Genomic DNA, 18804 nt, shown 5'->3' with positions numbered 1-18804 from the left:
TCCTGTGGCCCCAATGAGGAACTTTCCTCCATATATGTGTGAATTGAAAGAGAGAATATAAAAAATCCAAACCCCTAAAATTCTACTTAATGTCAGTTGGATTTTAAGCACAAAAAACACAGCCAAGGACTTTAACAAGAATATAACATTTCTGAGATAGTAGGCCTGTACCAATTTGGACTTTATTCTTAGAAAATGAGAATTACTCATTTACTTAAAAGTCAGATGTTTCTGATTTAATTTACAGTAGGCCTATTTGCATCTTAGCTTTTTTAAATTTAATTTTTGAAGCTGCCACACATTTTATTTTTTATTTTTTTGCTTTCAGGAAACGCTTGGTGCCACGTACGTAATTTACTGTGAATTTACCTATACAGTCCATGGAATAGATTCTTTATTCCGGCTTGAAGGTGCCAAACATTAAAAAATCTTTCCCTCCAATGTGTGGCCACGCCCCTTTGTACATGTGAAGCCCATTGCCCCGCCCCCTCGCGCAAGCACCGGTATAATTTATGGGCGTTGATTTCCGGTATTTAGCGTCTGGAATTTCAGGTTCCATAGAGTGTGTGTTATGTCTGGATGTTGTATGTATGTGTGTGTGTGTGTGTGCGTGAGTGAGTGAGTGAGTGAGTGAGTGAGTGAGTGTGCGTGCGTGCGTGCGTGCGTGCGTGAGTAAGTGTGCGTGTGTGAGAGAGAGTTTCCCAGCTCGGATACTGTCACCACCTTGCACCGCAGGCAGTCTCCGTGTTCCTACATGCAAGTTACCGCCGCGGCTCCACAATCGTTGGCCAGCAATGACTGAAAGCCCCGCGACAAAGCCAGCCAACGGGGACGTGTGTCAGCGGGCGAAGAACGGACTGAAACCGGAGAGAAACGGCTTGGCGAGGAGCCTCCACCGCTGCCATGAGCGGCAGCCCAAGCACCACTGCCACCCCGAGGAGGAAGAGGAGGAGGTGAGGCCCGGGATGGGACGGGGAGGAGAGGCTAGGGAAGCATCTAACGTTACTCTGTGGACCCGGAAACACCCGGACGATGCTGTGGTCATTGTCATTTTCATTAACTCCTGCAATATCAGGATATGATGCGATAACAGCTTTTAATGTATCAATCGAGTCCTGCTGCTGACAGTTTGTTGTCATCGAGACCCAATTCTCTCGATCACGCCAAACTCCTTAAACGATATGCTAATATAAAGAGTTTTCACTCATTCTTAGTGGTATATAATCCCTCAAAACATGACTCAAAAGCTTTCTCTGAATCATTATGAGACCTTCTTGAATTCGGCACAATCATATTTGCACCAAGCAGCATATGAATTCATTAACATCTCAACTTTATGAATGGGTTTATACTGCGCTCCCCTCAGTCGTTCAGACTAACGTATAGTATAGATAAGGAGATTGTTTAAAAAAGGCGGCCGTGACATCTCTGAAAGTTGACATTGCATTGAATACAAATACTGTTTAGTGCATAATATGTTTGCCTAATTTAAGAAGAGATCTAGCTGTAGTCCCAGTTTGTGAATTTGTTTGGAACCACACGCTGCCAATAGTAGGCTATTGCTCCTAACAGTTTGCTGTGTAAACGCAGTGTATTGACACCTAATGCCTGCTGTGCTGTCCCATGAGTGCACCCTTTTGTAGCTGTCCCAATTAACTGGTCACCTGTGTGTGTTGTGATAGGGTACAGAGTTTTTTTTATTGATTTGAGGCAGAATGTTGCACTGCTGATCAAAATGGGGGGATTTGTGACTTTTGCTTGGATTTGTGACTTTCTCAGAGCAATTTGGTTGAACATCACATGATTCTAATAACTGGCATCTTACTCAGTTGGGAAATCACTGGCAAAAGCAAATTCTTCAAAATCAATTCCAGTATGAGACTCTGAAGGTAAATGAGGGCAGAAACACACCGCTGACAGGTAATTCTCATCACCAGACATTGTCTTACTGTAGAAACAGCCAGTTCGCTCTGCTGATGTTTCAATAAACTGGGTTGGGTTTGCTGAAAAACTGAGCGCCTGGTGATTGAACCTCAGCTGATGTCAGCGTTGCTGCTCTGTAAGGTATCTGAGTTAGAGAGAGAGAGAGAGGCATGACCGGTCACATGTGGTGCCTAATAGCTATTACAGAGACGAGCGTGATGGAAAGGCGAACTGTGGGTTTCTGTCTAACCACTTTTCACAATGGAGAAAATATGTGAGGTTGAATTGTCTTCACGAAAGACTGTTTACATGCCAAGTTTATTATTGAATTGTAGATCACTCTGCTCCAAGTGCACAGATTTACATCAACACAACCAGCGCATCCCTTATTTGGAAGTCAAATCTTCCTTCCCTGGCCGTTTTGTCCCACACTGTTTTCTTTCCTGCTTCCAGCTGAACTGGTTCTTATTGCTGTGTTATCTTCCTCCTCCTTATTATTTGGCTGCACACAAGTCACCTTTAAGAGAGTTACAGAAAGCTCAGCTACCTTTACCAAAACATAAACTGTGTTTTTTCTCATTGGGACAAAAGGAGAGGGAGTTAGAGGAAGTCAGACTGTACATTTCTGTAAAGAATGTGAAACTGTATTCCAGCTAATGTATTAGTTGCGCAAAATGTGTTTCCGTATGAGTAGTAAAAGAAGTTTTTCTTTTTTAGAGGCTAGATTATATACACGGAGATAATGTTCACTGCAATGTTTAACAATGGTTCTGTATTTATGCCTATATTAGCTACGTCCACATGAAACTGTCCTATTTACATAACCAGCAAACAGAATATAGATGCCAGAATATATCATGTAAGCTAAGGCTCCAAGTACTAATTGTTTTTTTCCTAATAATTAATTAACAATTAATTAATTAGAATTTTTTTTTAGAAACAGAGACTTAAAAAATGATGTCAAGATTAAGCTTTTCAGCTATAAAACTGGCATATTCCAGCCAGAACATTTGTTTTTACCATTTCGTGTCAGTTATGTTTACATAACATGTAAACAGCATATTGTAATAGCCCAGATATAAAGAATTAGTAATTAAGAAACACTGTTATTTATTTAAATATCTGTGGATTGTAGATCCCATAACACCAGTGCAATCTGCATAAGGAAAAATATATATAATATAAAAATATCATTAAGGGCTATTACAAATCTACAATACTGACTTAAACACCCCAAACAAAAGATTAAATTATCCTCTCTGAATTACCATATTTTATTTGGTAACAACCATAGTGTGTGGGTTTTTTTTCACAATTCAGTTTCAGTACAGTAGAATTTCTGGTTTCCATGTTGCCCAGGTCCATGCAGCAACACATCATGGCAGCCTGTACAGCAGGCCCTTCATCGAGTCTTTCGAGGAGACGCCCATGCTGGTGGCAGTGCTCACCTACATGGGCTACGGCATCCTGACCATCTTTGGCTACCTCCGCGACTTTCTCCGTCACTGGAAGATCGAGAGGTGCCACATCGCCAGGGAGAGGGAGGAGCAAAAGGTGAGAGGAGCCACTGGCGCAGTGTGGTGGTGGGATTCGTCACCTATGTCTGAAAAAAGATAGGCAACCAAATGACGAAACAAACGCAGGAATGAGTATATGCAAGTCATGAGGCAAGTCTGGAAAAGAGGTCACTCATTTGAACAAGTTTGGATTTGTCAGTTAACAAACCTGACTATGACCGTGGCAGTGTTTTTTTTCACACGCCTGTTTTCTTGTAAACTGGCAGTTGAGCAACATCATGTTATGATTTACAACAGCGGTATGGTGCAGTCAGCACATTTTGGCTGTACTACAATGACTGTAAGGCTCGGATTTTTTTGTTTGCAAACTGACAGTGCCCTCAGCAAGATAGCTGTCAAGGAAGAGAGGGCCATATGCGTTCCAGGTGTTGAATGGAACTGATTTGACTGAGCTCTAATAACATGTTGACAGGCAGGCGAACGTTTGCCTCGTTCATGTAGAAATAATAGTGATAAAAAATGGAAAAAGAGATCTGTATGTTTTCTTAACCAGAATGATATTTCCACAGAGTCTCCCAACACTCAAAGCTATAAGCTCTCGTATTTCAAACATTTCAAGTAGCATTGCCTCGAAGAAAGGAAGTTTACATTTAGCAAGCCATGACCTTATTAACCATAATGATATCCCAAACAGGAAACGATTGCAAGAAAGGTGTTTGTGTATATGCGGAAACGCTTAGAAGTTCAGAAAGAATTTAGTGTGCCTCATTTACCAACCGCAAACTAACTCACTGAGGCTAATATAACATTTGAAATATTTATTGCTTTTCTTCACAAGCCAGTGCAATGTGCTCCTAAGATAGTGGGGTTTTTTTGTGTGTCAACACATACCAAATGGTGGAGTTATCAGCACATTTGGAACATGTCCTTGACCACTGAGATTGTGTTTGACCTGTTATGTAATGTTTGATAGGGAGGCCCATTGTTTTTAAGTATTTGGTTTTGTTGTGGAAAGGAAGCCAGTGGGATAGATGCAGGGAAGCCAATAAATCACCCCAAGGCTATCTCACGGATGTTTCCTCCAAGAGACCAAGGAATTCAAACCCCCTGGTTCATGTTTACATGTTGAAGATTATATTTTTACAGAATTCCTACCAGCTAAGCTCTCCAAATGTATGAATGGCTCGTAGTTATTTGAAATAGTTTTTATACTATAACTCCTACATGCTCAGGTAATGCAACCCCTCTCTACTCCTCTTATTTTGTTCTCTTTATTCGTCCATGTGTAGGACTTTGTGCCTCTCTACCAGGATTTTGAGAACTTTTACACCAGAAATCTCTACATGCGTATAAGAGACAACTGGAACAGGCCCATATGCAGCGTCCCGGGGGCCAAAATGGACCTGATGGAACGAGCCTCCCATGACTACAACTGGACTTTTGAGTGAGGAAAAACCTGTTTAAGACTGTTAACCTGGTGTTTTATGAATTAACCTCAAGGTATTCAGACACGTGGGGCAGAGCAGGAGGCCTCGATGGGACAATAGCAAAGGGAAGGGTGCTGTATGGTTAATGCCCCCAGGCGAGGATTAGTACTAAGTGTGCTAACACTGTCGATCTCCTACAAACACCAAGACACATGACACATTTCACTTTAGACAAAAGACAGGGGAATGTTATCAGTCTGCACCTGCTAGCTGGCCAGAGGTGACCACTGACAATTTCATGTTAAGTTGTGTAAAAGCCGAAACTGGCTCTATATGAAGGCTTGAATGTGTAATACCTGCAGTCATTAGTAGTCACTGAAGGGAATTTGGTCTCTGTGTGTCCATGGAAAAACCTGTGCTCATTTAGAAATTTAAAGTAGACCTGCAAGCAGTATAGTATTAACAGGGTCCAAGCCCCCAGGTGCGTGTTGTACCTGGCGGCCCGCAAAGGTGATGCAAGTCGGACCTGCAGTCCCAGGTGGAGAGCCAGGCCCTGTTGCAGAAAGCTTTCATAAACGGGGCCCTGCACAAAGATTGGAACACATTCAGTTCAAAACAGTATTTTGGAAAAAATAATTTTATACTTGCTTAATACTAATTTTAGCTTATTCCATGATTTTTCAGCAAGCAGTGGCCCAAGATTCTTTTTAATCAGACCAATGTGGAGCTCTGCGACAAATGTGGCACCAATTGACCACTAGGTGGTGCTCTTGTTGAAAAATCATGAAATATGCAAAGATCATTTTTGTAAACTACTGTTAAATTGACATTTGTGGTATAGAACAGTGCACACAAGGCAGATGCCAGAAATTACACGTCCACCTGCAGATGGCTCTATAATCAAAGGAATGTGCATTTTGGCCAGTAACTCCCACATGGTACGTTGCACACTCAAACACCTTACATGGATGTGTTCCCTGAATTGAGTTGCATCTTGTGATATAGGCCGTGCCTTTTTTGCTATATGTTTTCGCAAAATGTGCGAAACGTACGTTTTCAAAGTCCTAGTAGGTGATGAGTCTGATCTGCACGAAACTGTGCACATAGACTCTATGGACCCTAAAGATCAAAAGTTATTAAAGGAGACCTATTATGCTTTTCTACATGTTATGACTTATCTACAATGTTATAATGTTGGATGTTCATGTTAAACATGGCCAAACTTAAAAAAAATTAGGTTAAAGCATTTATAAGAAATCACTGTGAGCAATAACCTCAGGTTTCCTCCTCTTCTGAACGCTCTGCTTTTTCTACCAACGGCTCCGTTCTCGGTGATACCGAGTTCCATATATAGTCATGTACTCATGTACTCCCACACTAACGGCACTGTGACGCTCAGTCTGCCTGTTCCGCCCAGCAACAACAGCCTGGTAACATGCTTCAGGAGAAAGTGGGCTTTCAGAGTGGGGGGCCTGGCAAGTGACAGGAGCATCTACAGCTTGTTCAGACCATAGACTGTATATAAGAAATGGACGTAGTCATCGTGACGTCACCCGTTGGTTTTTGGACTACCGTTTTGAAGCCTCGAGTTTGGCCGATCAGGCGCCGCCATGTTGAGTTTTTGCAACCAGGAAGTGCCCAGAAGTGATGATACTGGCGGAGCTAACGGCCGTGTGCGCGCTAGCTTGCTTAGCTAGGTGCAACTCTAACTCACGTTAACTGTCATTTTAACAGGGCTGAACTTTGTCTAGCGAACAACAGTCTTAAAACTAAATGTACTCACCAGAGAAAGTGAACAGCCAACTCCTAATAAGCTTTTTCAACGGCGCTGATTTAATTTACACAGTGCCGAGGGTATGAGTGTGATTGACAGGTCGCCATGGTAACGACTTGTCAATCATAGATAATCCCGGACTGAAACAAACTCTGCCTTATGGTGTATTTTAAAATAAATGGGACCATAATTTACCAAATGAACATCATTTTGTATTGAAGAAGACTTGAAACAGCGACTGAGACCATAAACTCATCAGGGTACTGGGGTAATTATTCAGCTGAGAAGTAGGGTAATTTTCCCATTATTTCTAATGGAGCCAGACTTCTTTTTGCAACCAGAAGAGTCGCCCCCTGCTGGATTTTCAATAGAATGCAGGTTTCAGGGACTTCCGCATCAGCTTCATATTGTAGACCGGAAGCTTCCCGCTTGGTTCAGACAGAGGCTGAAATTAAGGTCTACTAGAGGAATCGGTATAAGAAAAAATATATATATATATATATTTTTTTTTTTTTTACTTTGAATCATGCAGAGCTGCCATACAGGAGTCACAGAACTACAATATAGGACTCGAAAAGCAGTATAAGGTCTCCTTTAAGATAATTTTGATACTCTAAGAAATGCAAACTGTTAGGAAAATCTTTACCAAAGAACGACAGAGTCACTGGAGTCTCAATGCAAGGAGTCAATACATGCACTGCAATGAATACAGAATTGACTGACAACAAAAGCTTGATAGTCTGCTTTTAAATAACTGGTGACACCGATTGTTGTTTTTTTCCAGGGTGTGACAAATGCAAGTCACATATTGTCTAACAGCAAAAATCACAGGGAACCTGATCTCATCAGTGTAGATTCTAACTGCAAATGTAGCAAATGCGATAAAAATGTAGCCTAATTGTGATACATAGCATTTGTCATCTTGACTCCTCGCTGGTGTTTGGGAGGACAGCTGCAGTGGAGGTGTTGAGTGAAGGGGGCAGTGAGGTGTGTGAAGTCACACATCCCACACTGCAACGAAGAGAGCAGAGGGCAAAAAGAAAGAACATGGAGTACCAGTGAGAGACTGGGAGGTCCACTCCATGTGGCAGATAACGCTCGAGATTGGAAAGATAAAAACAAAAGTATTTCTTGCTCTCCAGCCTTTCAGTCCACTTCAATCGAACCGTACCAGTAAGCTTGTAAAAAATGTTAGCTTCCTCTCATTGATTGTTTCTTCTGTCTGATTGTCTTCTTCTCTCTTCCTTGCAGGTACACAGGCCGGGTAGTGCAGGATGTGATTAACTTGGGTTCCTATAATTACCTTGGCTTCGCTGAGAACACAGGTCCATGTGCTGACTCGGCAGCCGAGGTCACCATGAAGTATGGTGTCGGCGTTGCAAGCACCAGACAGGAGATTGGTACAAACACAGGCCAAAATACAGACACACCCGATATATTTGCTATCACTGGAACTTAACAGTAGGAATTTGCAGGGATGAATTCACAGTGCTGTAGTGTTGGCTCCATAAGAGATGCGAGTTGTAAATCTAATACATAGATGCATGCATATACAATAGGATACAGTACAGTAGAAGATATCTATAATCTACACTGAGAGACACCTTGACTCCTTGATTGTCTAGCTCACGGATGTTTTGATGATTTAGGTGCTTTGAAAGATTACAGGTGTCTGTCATTATTTAGCTACAGAAGCAGTAACTTAAAGGAATAGTTCAACACTTTGGGAACTTGTTAGATGAGAAGTGCTAAAGGAGAGGATCAATACCACACACATGTTTGTATGCTAAATATTAAAATGCAGCTGCTTAGCTTAGCATAAGCAGGAGGAACCAGGCAGCTTGGCTTTGTCTGTAAAAAGACATCTGCCTATTAGCACTGGTTAGATCACTATTTAACACATACTGTTTGTTTTAATCCATACAAAAACTGAAGTGTAAAAACAAAACTGGCCCTGCCAACCTTAAAGCGACAAGAAAACTTCAGGATGTCACTGCACCAGCCAAAGAAATAGTTTAGCACCTACCCCTTTTAAAACCACAATTTGTCATTTTTACATACAGTTTTTGTACAAACGAGATACAATATGTTAATTGGTGAGCTTTGCAAGTGTTTGTTGGCGTTTTTGAACTTTGGCAGAGCCAGGCTAGCTGTTTCCCTCTGCTTCTAGTCTTGCTGTGCTAAGCTAAGCTAACCATCTCCTGTAGCTTAATTTTGAATGGACAGTCCTCTGAGAATTCTCAGCAAGAAAGCAAATGAGCATATTTCCTTAAGTCGAACTGCTCCTTTAACTTTTACCAAGAGATCTCTATTTGCATAAATCTTTAAGGTTCTGATTGGCGTCTGTTTATGGTGATCTGCTATGTGTCTGCATCTTAGGTAACCTGGACAGACATGAGGAGATGGAGAAACTGGTGGCTAAGTTCCTGGGTGTGGAGTCAGCCATGGCATTCGGGATGGGGTTTGCAACCAATTCCATGAACATACCAGCACTGGTAGGCAAGGTAAGACCACAGGTGATAGATGTTTACTTGCAGGAGCTATGATTTATTCTTGCTGCACACTTTTCCCTCTGTTTTCTATCTCCCCTCTTTGGCTTGCTATTTGTTTCCTTTATGTTGTCATAGCACTTGCCTTCCTCAATGTCCCCTCTCTCCGTCTGTATTCTGTCTCACTGTCACTCACTCTTGTTTGTATTAGTGTATACACTCATGTATTTGAGAAGTAGGATAATTTTCTCAACAACGAATCCTTAAGTTCATCAGAAAAAAGTGAAATTCAAAATCACCAAATTTGGAGATACAGAAGGGTGTGAAAAAGTGTAATCTGAAAAGTAACTAGTAACTAAAGCTGTCAGACATATGTAGTGGCGTAAAAAGAACAATGTTTGCCGCTGAGATGTAGTGGAGTAGAAGTATATTGTTGCGCAAAATGGAAATACTTGAAGTACAAGTACCTTGATTTTTTCACTTAAGTACAATACTTGATTGAATGTACTTAATTACATTTCGCCACATAAAGCAGCTTTCACAGTGTTATTGTCTCAGCACAGATCATCACATAGAAACATCAAATGATACACCACCCAGTCACCAGGCCCACCAACCAGCAAAAATCATATGTATGAATCTTGCATATTAAAGTTGGTCTGGTGTCCTGCAGGGCTGTCTGATTCTGAGTGATGAACTGAACCATGCCTCTCTGGTCTTGGGAGCCAGACTCTCCGGGTCCGCCATCAGAGTCTTCAAACACAACAGTGAGTCTGTGATCACAAATGGGTTCTCCTGTATGTCTCCTGCATTGCATCTGCATTTATAGGTCTGTTCTATTTTTCTTTCCTGCATCCTTGTGTCTATTCCTGTTTGTCACCCCAGTTTAAGTGTTTGCCCATATCTTTCTCTCTAAGTCTCTAGCTTTTATTACTTTTATAGTCCCATTCTGTATTATTGCTGTACTACAGCAATAATGTGTTTGCACGTATCCTTCCATATGCTGCAATGAAGGAAGACATACATTACAATGCATACATACGCTATTGGGGAGTTAGCTCTGCGTTCTATCTCTCGGTGTAAGTCTTGTACTGTACTTTGAGTATTTTGAAGCAGATAGTTGTTTCTTTTTAGGAAAATAAAATGAATGATGGCTGAAATTGTTTACGCGGGCTTACTTGTCACACTGTCATGGCGTACCGAGACACTTGAACAGAAGAATAACGTTTTGTTAATGTTACTAGTAACAAGTGTTGGGCAAGTTACTCTGAAATTGTAATAGGTTAAAAGTTACTTATTACTCCTTAAAAAATTAATAATATTATGCATCACTGGCTGTAGCGGCCGGAGTTTCTTTCTACAAGTTTCACATCGCTGTGCTGCTTTAGCAGATGCTTCAATAAATCAGATGTAGAATGGTTCGCAGTTGAAAGCTTTTTGCTGGCTGCAAAGGACCACAAAGTTCTTTGCATATTAGACTGTGACACAATAGTGGCACAACTTACAGCTGTTGAAAGAACACCTCTCCCTTTCCATTCTTCCTTTAGCTTTTGATATCAAGGATGATGCGTTCAGTAATGCAGTGGTACTTGGATTAGTAACTTTAATATTATTACTGTATTTGAAATATTAATCCCTTATACAAATAGTTACTGGAAAAAGTAATAATATTACAGTAACTCATTACTGGCAAACACTGTTAGTGACACCTGTGCTTTTCCTGATATAAGTCAAATTGTCATTAAGCTCTATATTCTTTCTGTAACACAAACGTCATTATATTCGCACCAAACAATTATTTAAATTAAATTGACATGAATTATAACTTATAATTTGTGTGTGTGATTAGTTGTTAAACATTACTAGCGACTTATTTTTATAACTGTTGGGCTAATTAGCCGCAGCGTGGCTCTGCAGCTACACCTACATAAAAGCATTTTTATCAGAGAATGTTGTTGGATTAGTTGATATTATAATTTAGTGAATAATCAAGCTGAGTCAGCTTCTGTAATATAATTATTCGGATGCCGTTACTTTTTTCTGTGTAATTAGCATCTAATAATTACAACCAACCTTTCACATCTAGTTAGCTACAAGCTAACTACCCCAAACTCCTCAGCTTGCTTAGAACCAGTTGCTTGTCTGTTTCTACTGCTATGTCTGTATACTAACTTGTTACCCTGTCAGCTACAGCCACAAACAAACAAAATACACAAGTTCATTTCACAAGTGGGGGGGGGGTGGGGTGGGGGGGAGTGATTGGTTGTTAATTTTTTTTTATTACTAAAATACAAGGTCCCTGAACAGTTGAAATACAACTAATGTGCTAAGAACAAGAGCAACTTTATTGAAGAATCTGCTACTCAGTATTGAGGGGTTTGTTCACACTTTGTTTGGGGGTATATTGAAACTGTGTAGGTGAGTGTGAATTTCCAGCAAGTGGTTTTCTGCAACTGCTATTTTGCCACCACAACTTTAATTTTGAATGTAACACTCTTGTTTTTCTTGTCAGACATGCAGAACCTTGAGAAACTGCTGAGAGAAGCCATAGTTCATGGGCAGCCCAGGACTCACAGACCATGGAAGAAGATCCTCATAGTGGTAGAGGGCATTTATAGGTAGCTTATTCATTTTCTTTGTAAGATAGACTTTTTAAGTAAAACCTTTTATTACACTATAAGGCATTTTAAATTTTGTTGTACTGTATCTCTTTATTCTTTATATTTTTTTTCTCAGCTTTGTGTTTTGCGGTTATTGAAATGGTAACTTGATGTGTTGGTGGAGAGCACAACAAAATAAGTGTTATCAGTGCTATCAGAGAATGAGTTCAAGGGCAGGGACAACAATGTTTTACAGATAACCATGTTAAAATTGTTATTGGCCAAAAACAGGGGAACAATGAGAGTTTCCCATTTTAAACTCACCATGATTTCCTTCCTAGTTTTAACAAGAACACTGCCTAACTTAATTGCACAAACAATAGTTTTATTTTGCACATTAGTCAACTGATTTTGGCTGTAAGTTCTATACCGAGCAAAACACTGAAATTCAATCTAATTATTAACTTTTTTTAAAGCTAGTTCTCTGTATTAGCTTAAAGAGGTGGTATTATGCTTTGAGTTATATACCCTTTTTGTGCATGTAATAGGTTTGCAAAGTGAAAAAGACCAAAGGGAGTTTCCATCTCCCACAGAGAACTCTGCTCTGAACTGCCTGAAAACTGCTCGTTTGTAGTCCAGCTGCTTCCCTTTCATCCTTGTGACGACACAGGGAAGAAAGCTAAATGCGCCTCATATAACACTTGCCAAGCAGCTACTCTGTCACGCCCTCAAAAACACTGAGATGCAGCACACCCCTCCTCTCCCTTCCAAACACTAGCTACCCTCCAGGCAGTTAATGGACATAAAGTTGTTACTGTGGTGTAGAGACAGAGCTCAGTTATAACTTTATGGATGAAAGATACATTTGTTACAGATTAATAACTCGCCACTCTGAAACTCTGGCTCCAGTCCATGTTGCCAAGCTGGTCGGCAACATGTAGCCTATAGCTGAAATAATAATAATTATTATTATTATTAATAGTAATTTAGGGACAAGATGTATCACTCCATAGCTAAAACGAAGCCTTCAACACAAGGTGAAAAGAGGAGCTGCAGCAAAATAAGATTTTGAACCTGAAAATTAGCATAATACCACCCCTTTAATAATCAGGCAAAGCAATGCAAGTCAGTTGAAGTCTTACACAAATGCATGCAAAAACCAGGCTCCCAGAAAAAGTACTTATCGATGGTTCATATGGTTTCATTGGGTTCAGCAGTATCAACCCTCTTTAGCTCTTATTGGTTGAACACACAGTGAGCAACTTTGATGGGTTACCTGATGCTGCCAGAGGGTGAAGCTGCACTATACAGTAATCTGCAGCTTCAAGATGTAAGCAAACCATGTGCTTTTGTTTGGTGCTCTGGTATATTCTTAAATTAGTTACCGTACCCATATTTGTTAACATATTTGAGATGTCCACTGTTATTCAGATAAAGTCTGTTCAGTAGTTGACAGGTCCCAGCAGTTTAAACCTGAGTGGGGAACACTGAACGCATCAGGACATTTTGCTTGAAACTGGCTATAACACCTGCTACATTGCCTTTTCCTCCCTGCAGCATGGAGGGCAGTACAGTGCGTCTGCCGGAAGTGATTGCCCTGAAGAAGCGCTACCGGGCCTACCTTTACCTAGACGAGGCCCACAGCATAGGGGCCCTGGGGCCGAGAGGGAGAGGTGTGGTCGATTACTTTGGCCTCGACCCCTGTGATGTGGATGTCATGATGGGCACTTTTACCAAGAGCTTTGGCGCTGCAGGGGGATACATTGCAGGGAAAAGGGTGAGGATGGAGGATTGTTTTACCATATCACTGGATTTATTTTATTGGCGTTTTGTTTGTTTTGGAAGGCTGAGGTATAAAGAAAGATGTACACCTAATTCATACCAGCTGCAGCATAGAAGAACTATCAATAGAAGGACATCAATGTGATGACTTCAATTTATAAAAGCTAAATGCTAGATTCACCAAAATCACTAGTCTAGGGATTTGTCATCAAGTCACAGGGTCTACCTTACAGTGAAGTGTTAACCTGCATGTCTTTCAAACATTGTAACTAAACAGTAATTGATGGATGGTAGTTTTTAATTAGTTTTTATCTGAACTACAGTACGTTTTTTTTCTCAACTTCATAAAAGGCACTTTGCATTGGATGTCAGAGCCTATTATATTTTTTACAATATGTGCAAAACTGTAAAATTTTAATAATTATGTAAATGTAGTAAGTAATGGGCATGGTTTTATTCTCACAGTAAATCTAAAGTAAAGTCCCAAACACTCAATGGTTGTAGGGACTGTAGAGTAATTAAAGCTTTTCATGCATATCTACTTACACCTTCTGTGTATCTGCTGGGTTTAGGAGCTTATTGAGTACCTGCGCTCCCATTCCCACAGTGCGGTCTACGCCACCTCCATGTCTCCTCCTGTGGTGGAGCAAATCATCACTTCTATGAAGTGCATTATGGGAGAGGATGGCTCCACGATCGGTGAGTGGTACAACAATATTAAAAGGTACCATGTGGAGTTTTTGACCTGTGGCCTGTACTATGAAGCGGGGTAACTGGCTTATCCAGGTAACTTCAGGAGTTGTGACGTCGGGTGTAACTTCCCGGTTAACCCGTACTACGAAAGGTGGATAGGATAGGTGTTAACCAAGGTCTGTTGCCATGGCAACTTGCGCTGCATCTCTAAACATGGTTAACTGAGTACAGATTACTCAGTGTTAATGATGAGAACTAGGATATTAATACACACCGCTTCATAAAACATGTTTAGATTTCTTCCTGATTTGTTCCACTGCGGCTGCTATTAAGTTCAAGAACACAACAGCATTACGTTCAGACAGCGAGCCCTGCAGCCTCTTTGATTTTAGACAGGAAATCTTAATTAATGAACGGGACAGTTTCTTAGATGTAGCCCATCTGTAGTCTATATTTGAATTCTCCTGTGTTTTCACATATTTAGATTGACTATTTTACGTGTCCAAAAAATACGGAGCCAGGGTGGGGGTTAATAACCGAGGAAAAAAAAAATCTTAGATGAAAGTGTGAAATTTACAAGAAGAAAAATCAGAAATTTCCTGAAATCAATGTCATAAAAAATCAAAAATCACTCTGTTTTCTTCTGAATACGCCCAATCCACGGCAAAGTCTCTAAAGTGCATGATAGTGATTGTGGGCTAAACTCACGAGTATTTCCTCACTGCTAAATCCAATTGCAAAGTTTAATATAACTTTCCAGTGCATGCATACTACACTGTGTGTGTGTGTGTGTGTGTGTGTGTGTGTGATGTTGCACCCCTGCAAAGTTAAGTTTCTCTCATAAATGTGTGATTATAATGTCAGAGAATATTCAAGTTTTTTACTTGTAGATTTATCTTATTTTAAACTCCCTTCGTAGTACAGGCCACTGGTGTCCCTGTGGAGCAGTTTTTTAATGAGGGGATGCCCGTTTAGTTTTTCTGACTCGCGTGCAATACACAGTCCTACCATCAGTCTCACCCTATTCCACTGATCTACAGGTGAAAGCAATGCGCCGACAAAGGCAGGGAAGAAGAAGACTGCTAGCATGTAAACATGGATGTAAACAATACAGGTTTCAAACTGTTTTATGAGGAAGGAAATATGTTCAATACATCTGTCACCTCAAGGATGAACACGTTTTGGGCAGTAAAACTTAAATTAAACAGAACTTTTGTTTGTTTACAAGAAAACTCCACAGGGCACCTTTAAATTATCCCTGACTGGTTCTCAGATGTAATGAATACATAGCATGTCGGTATGTTTTGTCTTTGCTAATTTGTACCCTAATCCTGAAGTGGGATTCATAAAGTGTGTGATTCAAATGTACTCATTTGTAACAGTGTTTGTTCATTGTCTACTCTCCATAAATGTAACAGGTACAGAGAAAATTGATAGGGCATCTTTTTGTCAGCTCAAACAGTACCATCGCAACGTTTATTATGACATGTCAAAAGACAGCGCCTATGACAAGGTCAGACATTTTGCTCTTCAGATGAATGAAGCATCTGACGCCAACAAAGGCTCTCAAGGAATAACATAGATCAGATACTTTAATAGCTAAGCATCTAAAATGAATTAAGAGAGACAACCATCAGACTTGCTTAGCCTCTTTCTGCTCTGATACTGTAAAAAGAATCTAACCTTAGGTGCTGTAATTGTCTTTAGTTGCCACCAGGTGTCAGTGCAAACTAATGAACTGTAAGAGATCACAGCAGTCTCATGTAAGCTACACCAGTTTAGATACATTAAATGGTATCTCTTACACTTTTTTTTTCAGTTGGTTCAGAGTTTTTGGGTGCGCGTATACTAATGTGACTTTTGATTTTCTTATCATGATAAACAGTGTTGTGAGTCTAATATAATAAAACATTTCAGAGTCCTTTTTTTGCCCCAAGTTTAGCCCAGTCTGTAGACAAATCCCATCTTTTACTGATATTGGTAAAAAACTTGATTCATGCTAGTTTAACTGAAAACTGAGGTTATTTGTTGGTAAATCAGTACTTTATTAGAGGGCTGGTAAAATTTGTTCACAGAACTTTTGTGACAAAGACAAGCCATCTTAGTGTAACACCTGTCTAATGTTGTCCTTAAATGTTGTCATGTTGTACTTTTAGTGGACGAATGTTACTTTAACAGGCACAGTTGTCCCTAAGGATTACATTGCAGCCTGGCAATGCTGGCTGAGGCATAGAGCAAGAAAATTTCAGTGAATTAAGGGTTTATGTCGACCACACCGGAGTTGTTGGAACAGTGACAAAGACAGTTTTGGTGAGTTTTATTTTTTTTATGTCCAGTGTGAACAAAGTGTATTTTACATTGATCAGCCACTGCAAGGTAAAATTACTGTCTTTGAAAAGCCAGGACCGGAAAGTTAAATCTGACAACCACATCCACTTTTAGGATCATTCACCCATGCCCAAACTGCACAAAAATATTTGGCTCGAGGATAGACCTCTACGACCATCTGAAGACACGCGAGTAATCGTAATCGAGGACAGTCAGTTAGACCACAGTGATTTTGTTGTGTGTGACATTTAGTGGCAAAGAATGCCACATACAGCTCCTTTTTAAGATAACTTATGTTACAAAGGTTACTCATTTGTATGGTCAGTGTTTTGTGACTAGTTGTGAACCAAATGTGTGGGCAAATGAAAGAGTTCGCAGTCTTGTGTTGGATGCAAAGTTAGCTTTTCAAAGAACCCAGAGAATCTCCTGTGGGAGAAAAACATTACAGAGAAACTAAAAACTTGATCTCCCCATGGTGCCTGCATGCTGTAACCCTCAGATATTTTTTCACACTCGTCTCATTAATGTGATTGTTTTCAGCTGCTTGTCAACCTTCTTTTTTCATCTTTTCAAAGCATCATCAACCTAGCTCTGAATAATCTTTCTTTTCTTTTCCAACCAAAAAGATCAAATGTGGTAACGGGGGAAAAAGGAAACATGTTTGGAAAAGAGAATAGTCTGTGTTTAACTCTGACGCTTCATGTACATTTAATTTTAATCCAGCACAGTTCTTTGTTTTGTTTTTTTTAACTTTCAGTAGTAAATTGTACTGAATAGAAATGATGGACATTCAGTACAGCTGTATAAATATCCACTAACTGTACATTAATTGCACATCAGCTTGTGATCAAATGTATGCCGCTGAATGTTCAACATTATTTGCAGTTTTACTTAAATAAATTAACTGAGATTATGTGTAACATGTTCTAGTCTAGCGTAGTAAATAGCGGTCAGCACACTAAATAAACTAGATAATTATTAAAAACATGTCCTTTGCAAACATTTGGTAGAAGTGTGGTTTACTTTCATCGTATTTTGCTGTCAACTCTCAAAATCTCTTCTCATCACTCCAAGGCCGTGAGCGCGTGCGGCAGCTGGCAGAAAACACAGTCTATTTCCGCAAGAGGCTTCGAGAAATGGGCTTCATCATTTACGGCAACGAGGACTCGCCTGTCGTACCCATGATGCTCTACATGCCTGCCAAAATAGGGTGAGCCTCGAGCTTTGACTGGCTGCTGTTAGTAGACTTTAGAAGTATTTAAATCAATAGAGTGTGGTAGATAATATTTGGATTGGATATCAGATATTGATACTTTATGATTCTGACAATATCAGGGTTCATTTCTTTTTGTCTCAAACTTTAGTAAGATGACTATCTTTGTCTAAATCAATATTTTGAATACAGTATTTTTAATCTTTTAAAAGTATAATTTTATCGGCTTAATATATTTTGCTCAAAATTAATAAAAGTAAAAAAAAAATAACAATCGGATCAAAACACTTTATTCATCATTTTCCCAGACTTTTTTATTTAAAATCTTAACTTAAAGCCCACTTACTGGCTTTTTCCAGGGCTTTCAACCCCATTTCTTTCTGAGTAGATGTCGTTTGTTGCCCCTTGAGTAAAGTTGTTTTTTTGGTTGGTTTTTTTACTGACTACACATACTCAACCTATCAGCAGTGCAACACTTTTCTTTTCAGGTCTCTGTTGAGCTGACCAGTTGTGTCATTGTCTTTATAGAACCCACATTGTGTGTTAGAGTCATTCCAGCTTTGTCTTTTTGTGTTTGCCCCCCCAGAGCATTTGGCAGGGAGATGTTGAAGAGAAACATCGGGGTGGTGGTCGTGGGCTTCCCCGCTACACCCATCATCGAGTCCCGGGCACGCTTCTGCATCTCGGCCGCCCACACAAAACACATGCTCGACAGGGTAACTAACTGCCTTTGCCGCTCAGCGTCTTTTAGACAGAGGAGATCTCCTGGGGCAAACGACGAGATCTTCATTTGAGAACTTTTTATTTCCTAACTATCTATCTACCGTAAATTCCACCTCAACTGGACAATTGAAAAACGTGGTTTTCTTTAGACAGGATTAGAAAAAGATTTTATGGTCTGCATTATTAAAACCTGTTAAATCATGGCCACTAAAAATGCTTATAGGGACCACTGAGGGACGCCTCAAACCCGGCAGTTAACTCACACTGGTGAAACTATTCTCCAGCTCCTACACCCGCTTCATTTTTCTTTCATAAGAAGTATTTTTAGACCGCAG

At 40.1% G+C, this 18804-nt stretch overlaps 1 protein-coding gene and 1 long non-coding RNA gene across 3 annotated transcripts in view; one reads left to right on the top strand and one right to left on the bottom strand.

Moving 5' to 3' along the window:
* Nucleotides 1–383: 383 nt before the first annotated feature.
* LOC123979317 (serine palmitoyltransferase 2-like) overlaps nt 384–18804 on the top strand; it is a 27882-nt gene continuing 9461 nt past the window's right edge. The window contains exons 1-11 of one of the 2 annotated variants that reach the window (XR_006827207.1): nt 384–953; nt 3283–3477; nt 4730–4884; nt 7893–8041; nt 9021–9145; nt 9804–9897; nt 11643–11748; nt 13288–13507; nt 14085–14211; nt 17608–17743; nt 18333–18462. Coding sequence is in view for 1 of the 2 variants with exons in the window: in XM_046063203.1 (XP_045919159.1) it covers nt 795–953; nt 3283–3477; nt 4730–4884; nt 7893–8041; nt 9021–9145; nt 9804–9897; nt 11643–11748; nt 13288–13507; nt 14085–14211; nt 17608–17743; nt 18333–18462 (1596 nt within the window). In the remaining variant the exon portion in view is untranslated. The remainder of the gene's footprint in view (nt 954–3282; nt 3478–4729; nt 4885–7892; nt 8042–9020; nt 9146–9803; nt 9898–11642; nt 11749–13287; nt 13508–14084; nt 14212–17607; nt 17744–18332; nt 18463–18804) is intronic. The other variant, XM_046063203.1, reaches the window with a different exon arrangement.
* LOC123979335 lies at nt 3232–6696 on the bottom strand. The gene is made up of 3 exons (XR_006827216.1): nt 6651–6696; nt 5362–5450; nt 3232–3526 (listed from the first exon to the last, which is right to left on the bottom strand). It is a non-coding gene; the product is annotated as an uncharacterized LOC123979335 (long non-coding RNA).

This window comes from Micropterus dolomieu, linkage group LG11 (genome assembly GCF_021292245.1).
Source record: "Micropterus dolomieu isolate WLL.071019.BEF.003 ecotype Adirondacks linkage group LG11, ASM2129224v1, whole genome shotgun sequence".
Lineage (NCBI taxonomy): Eukaryota > Metazoa > Chordata > Actinopteri > Centrarchiformes > Centrarchidae > Micropterus > Micropterus dolomieu.
This window is presented reverse-complemented; position numbering and strand designations above follow the sequence as displayed.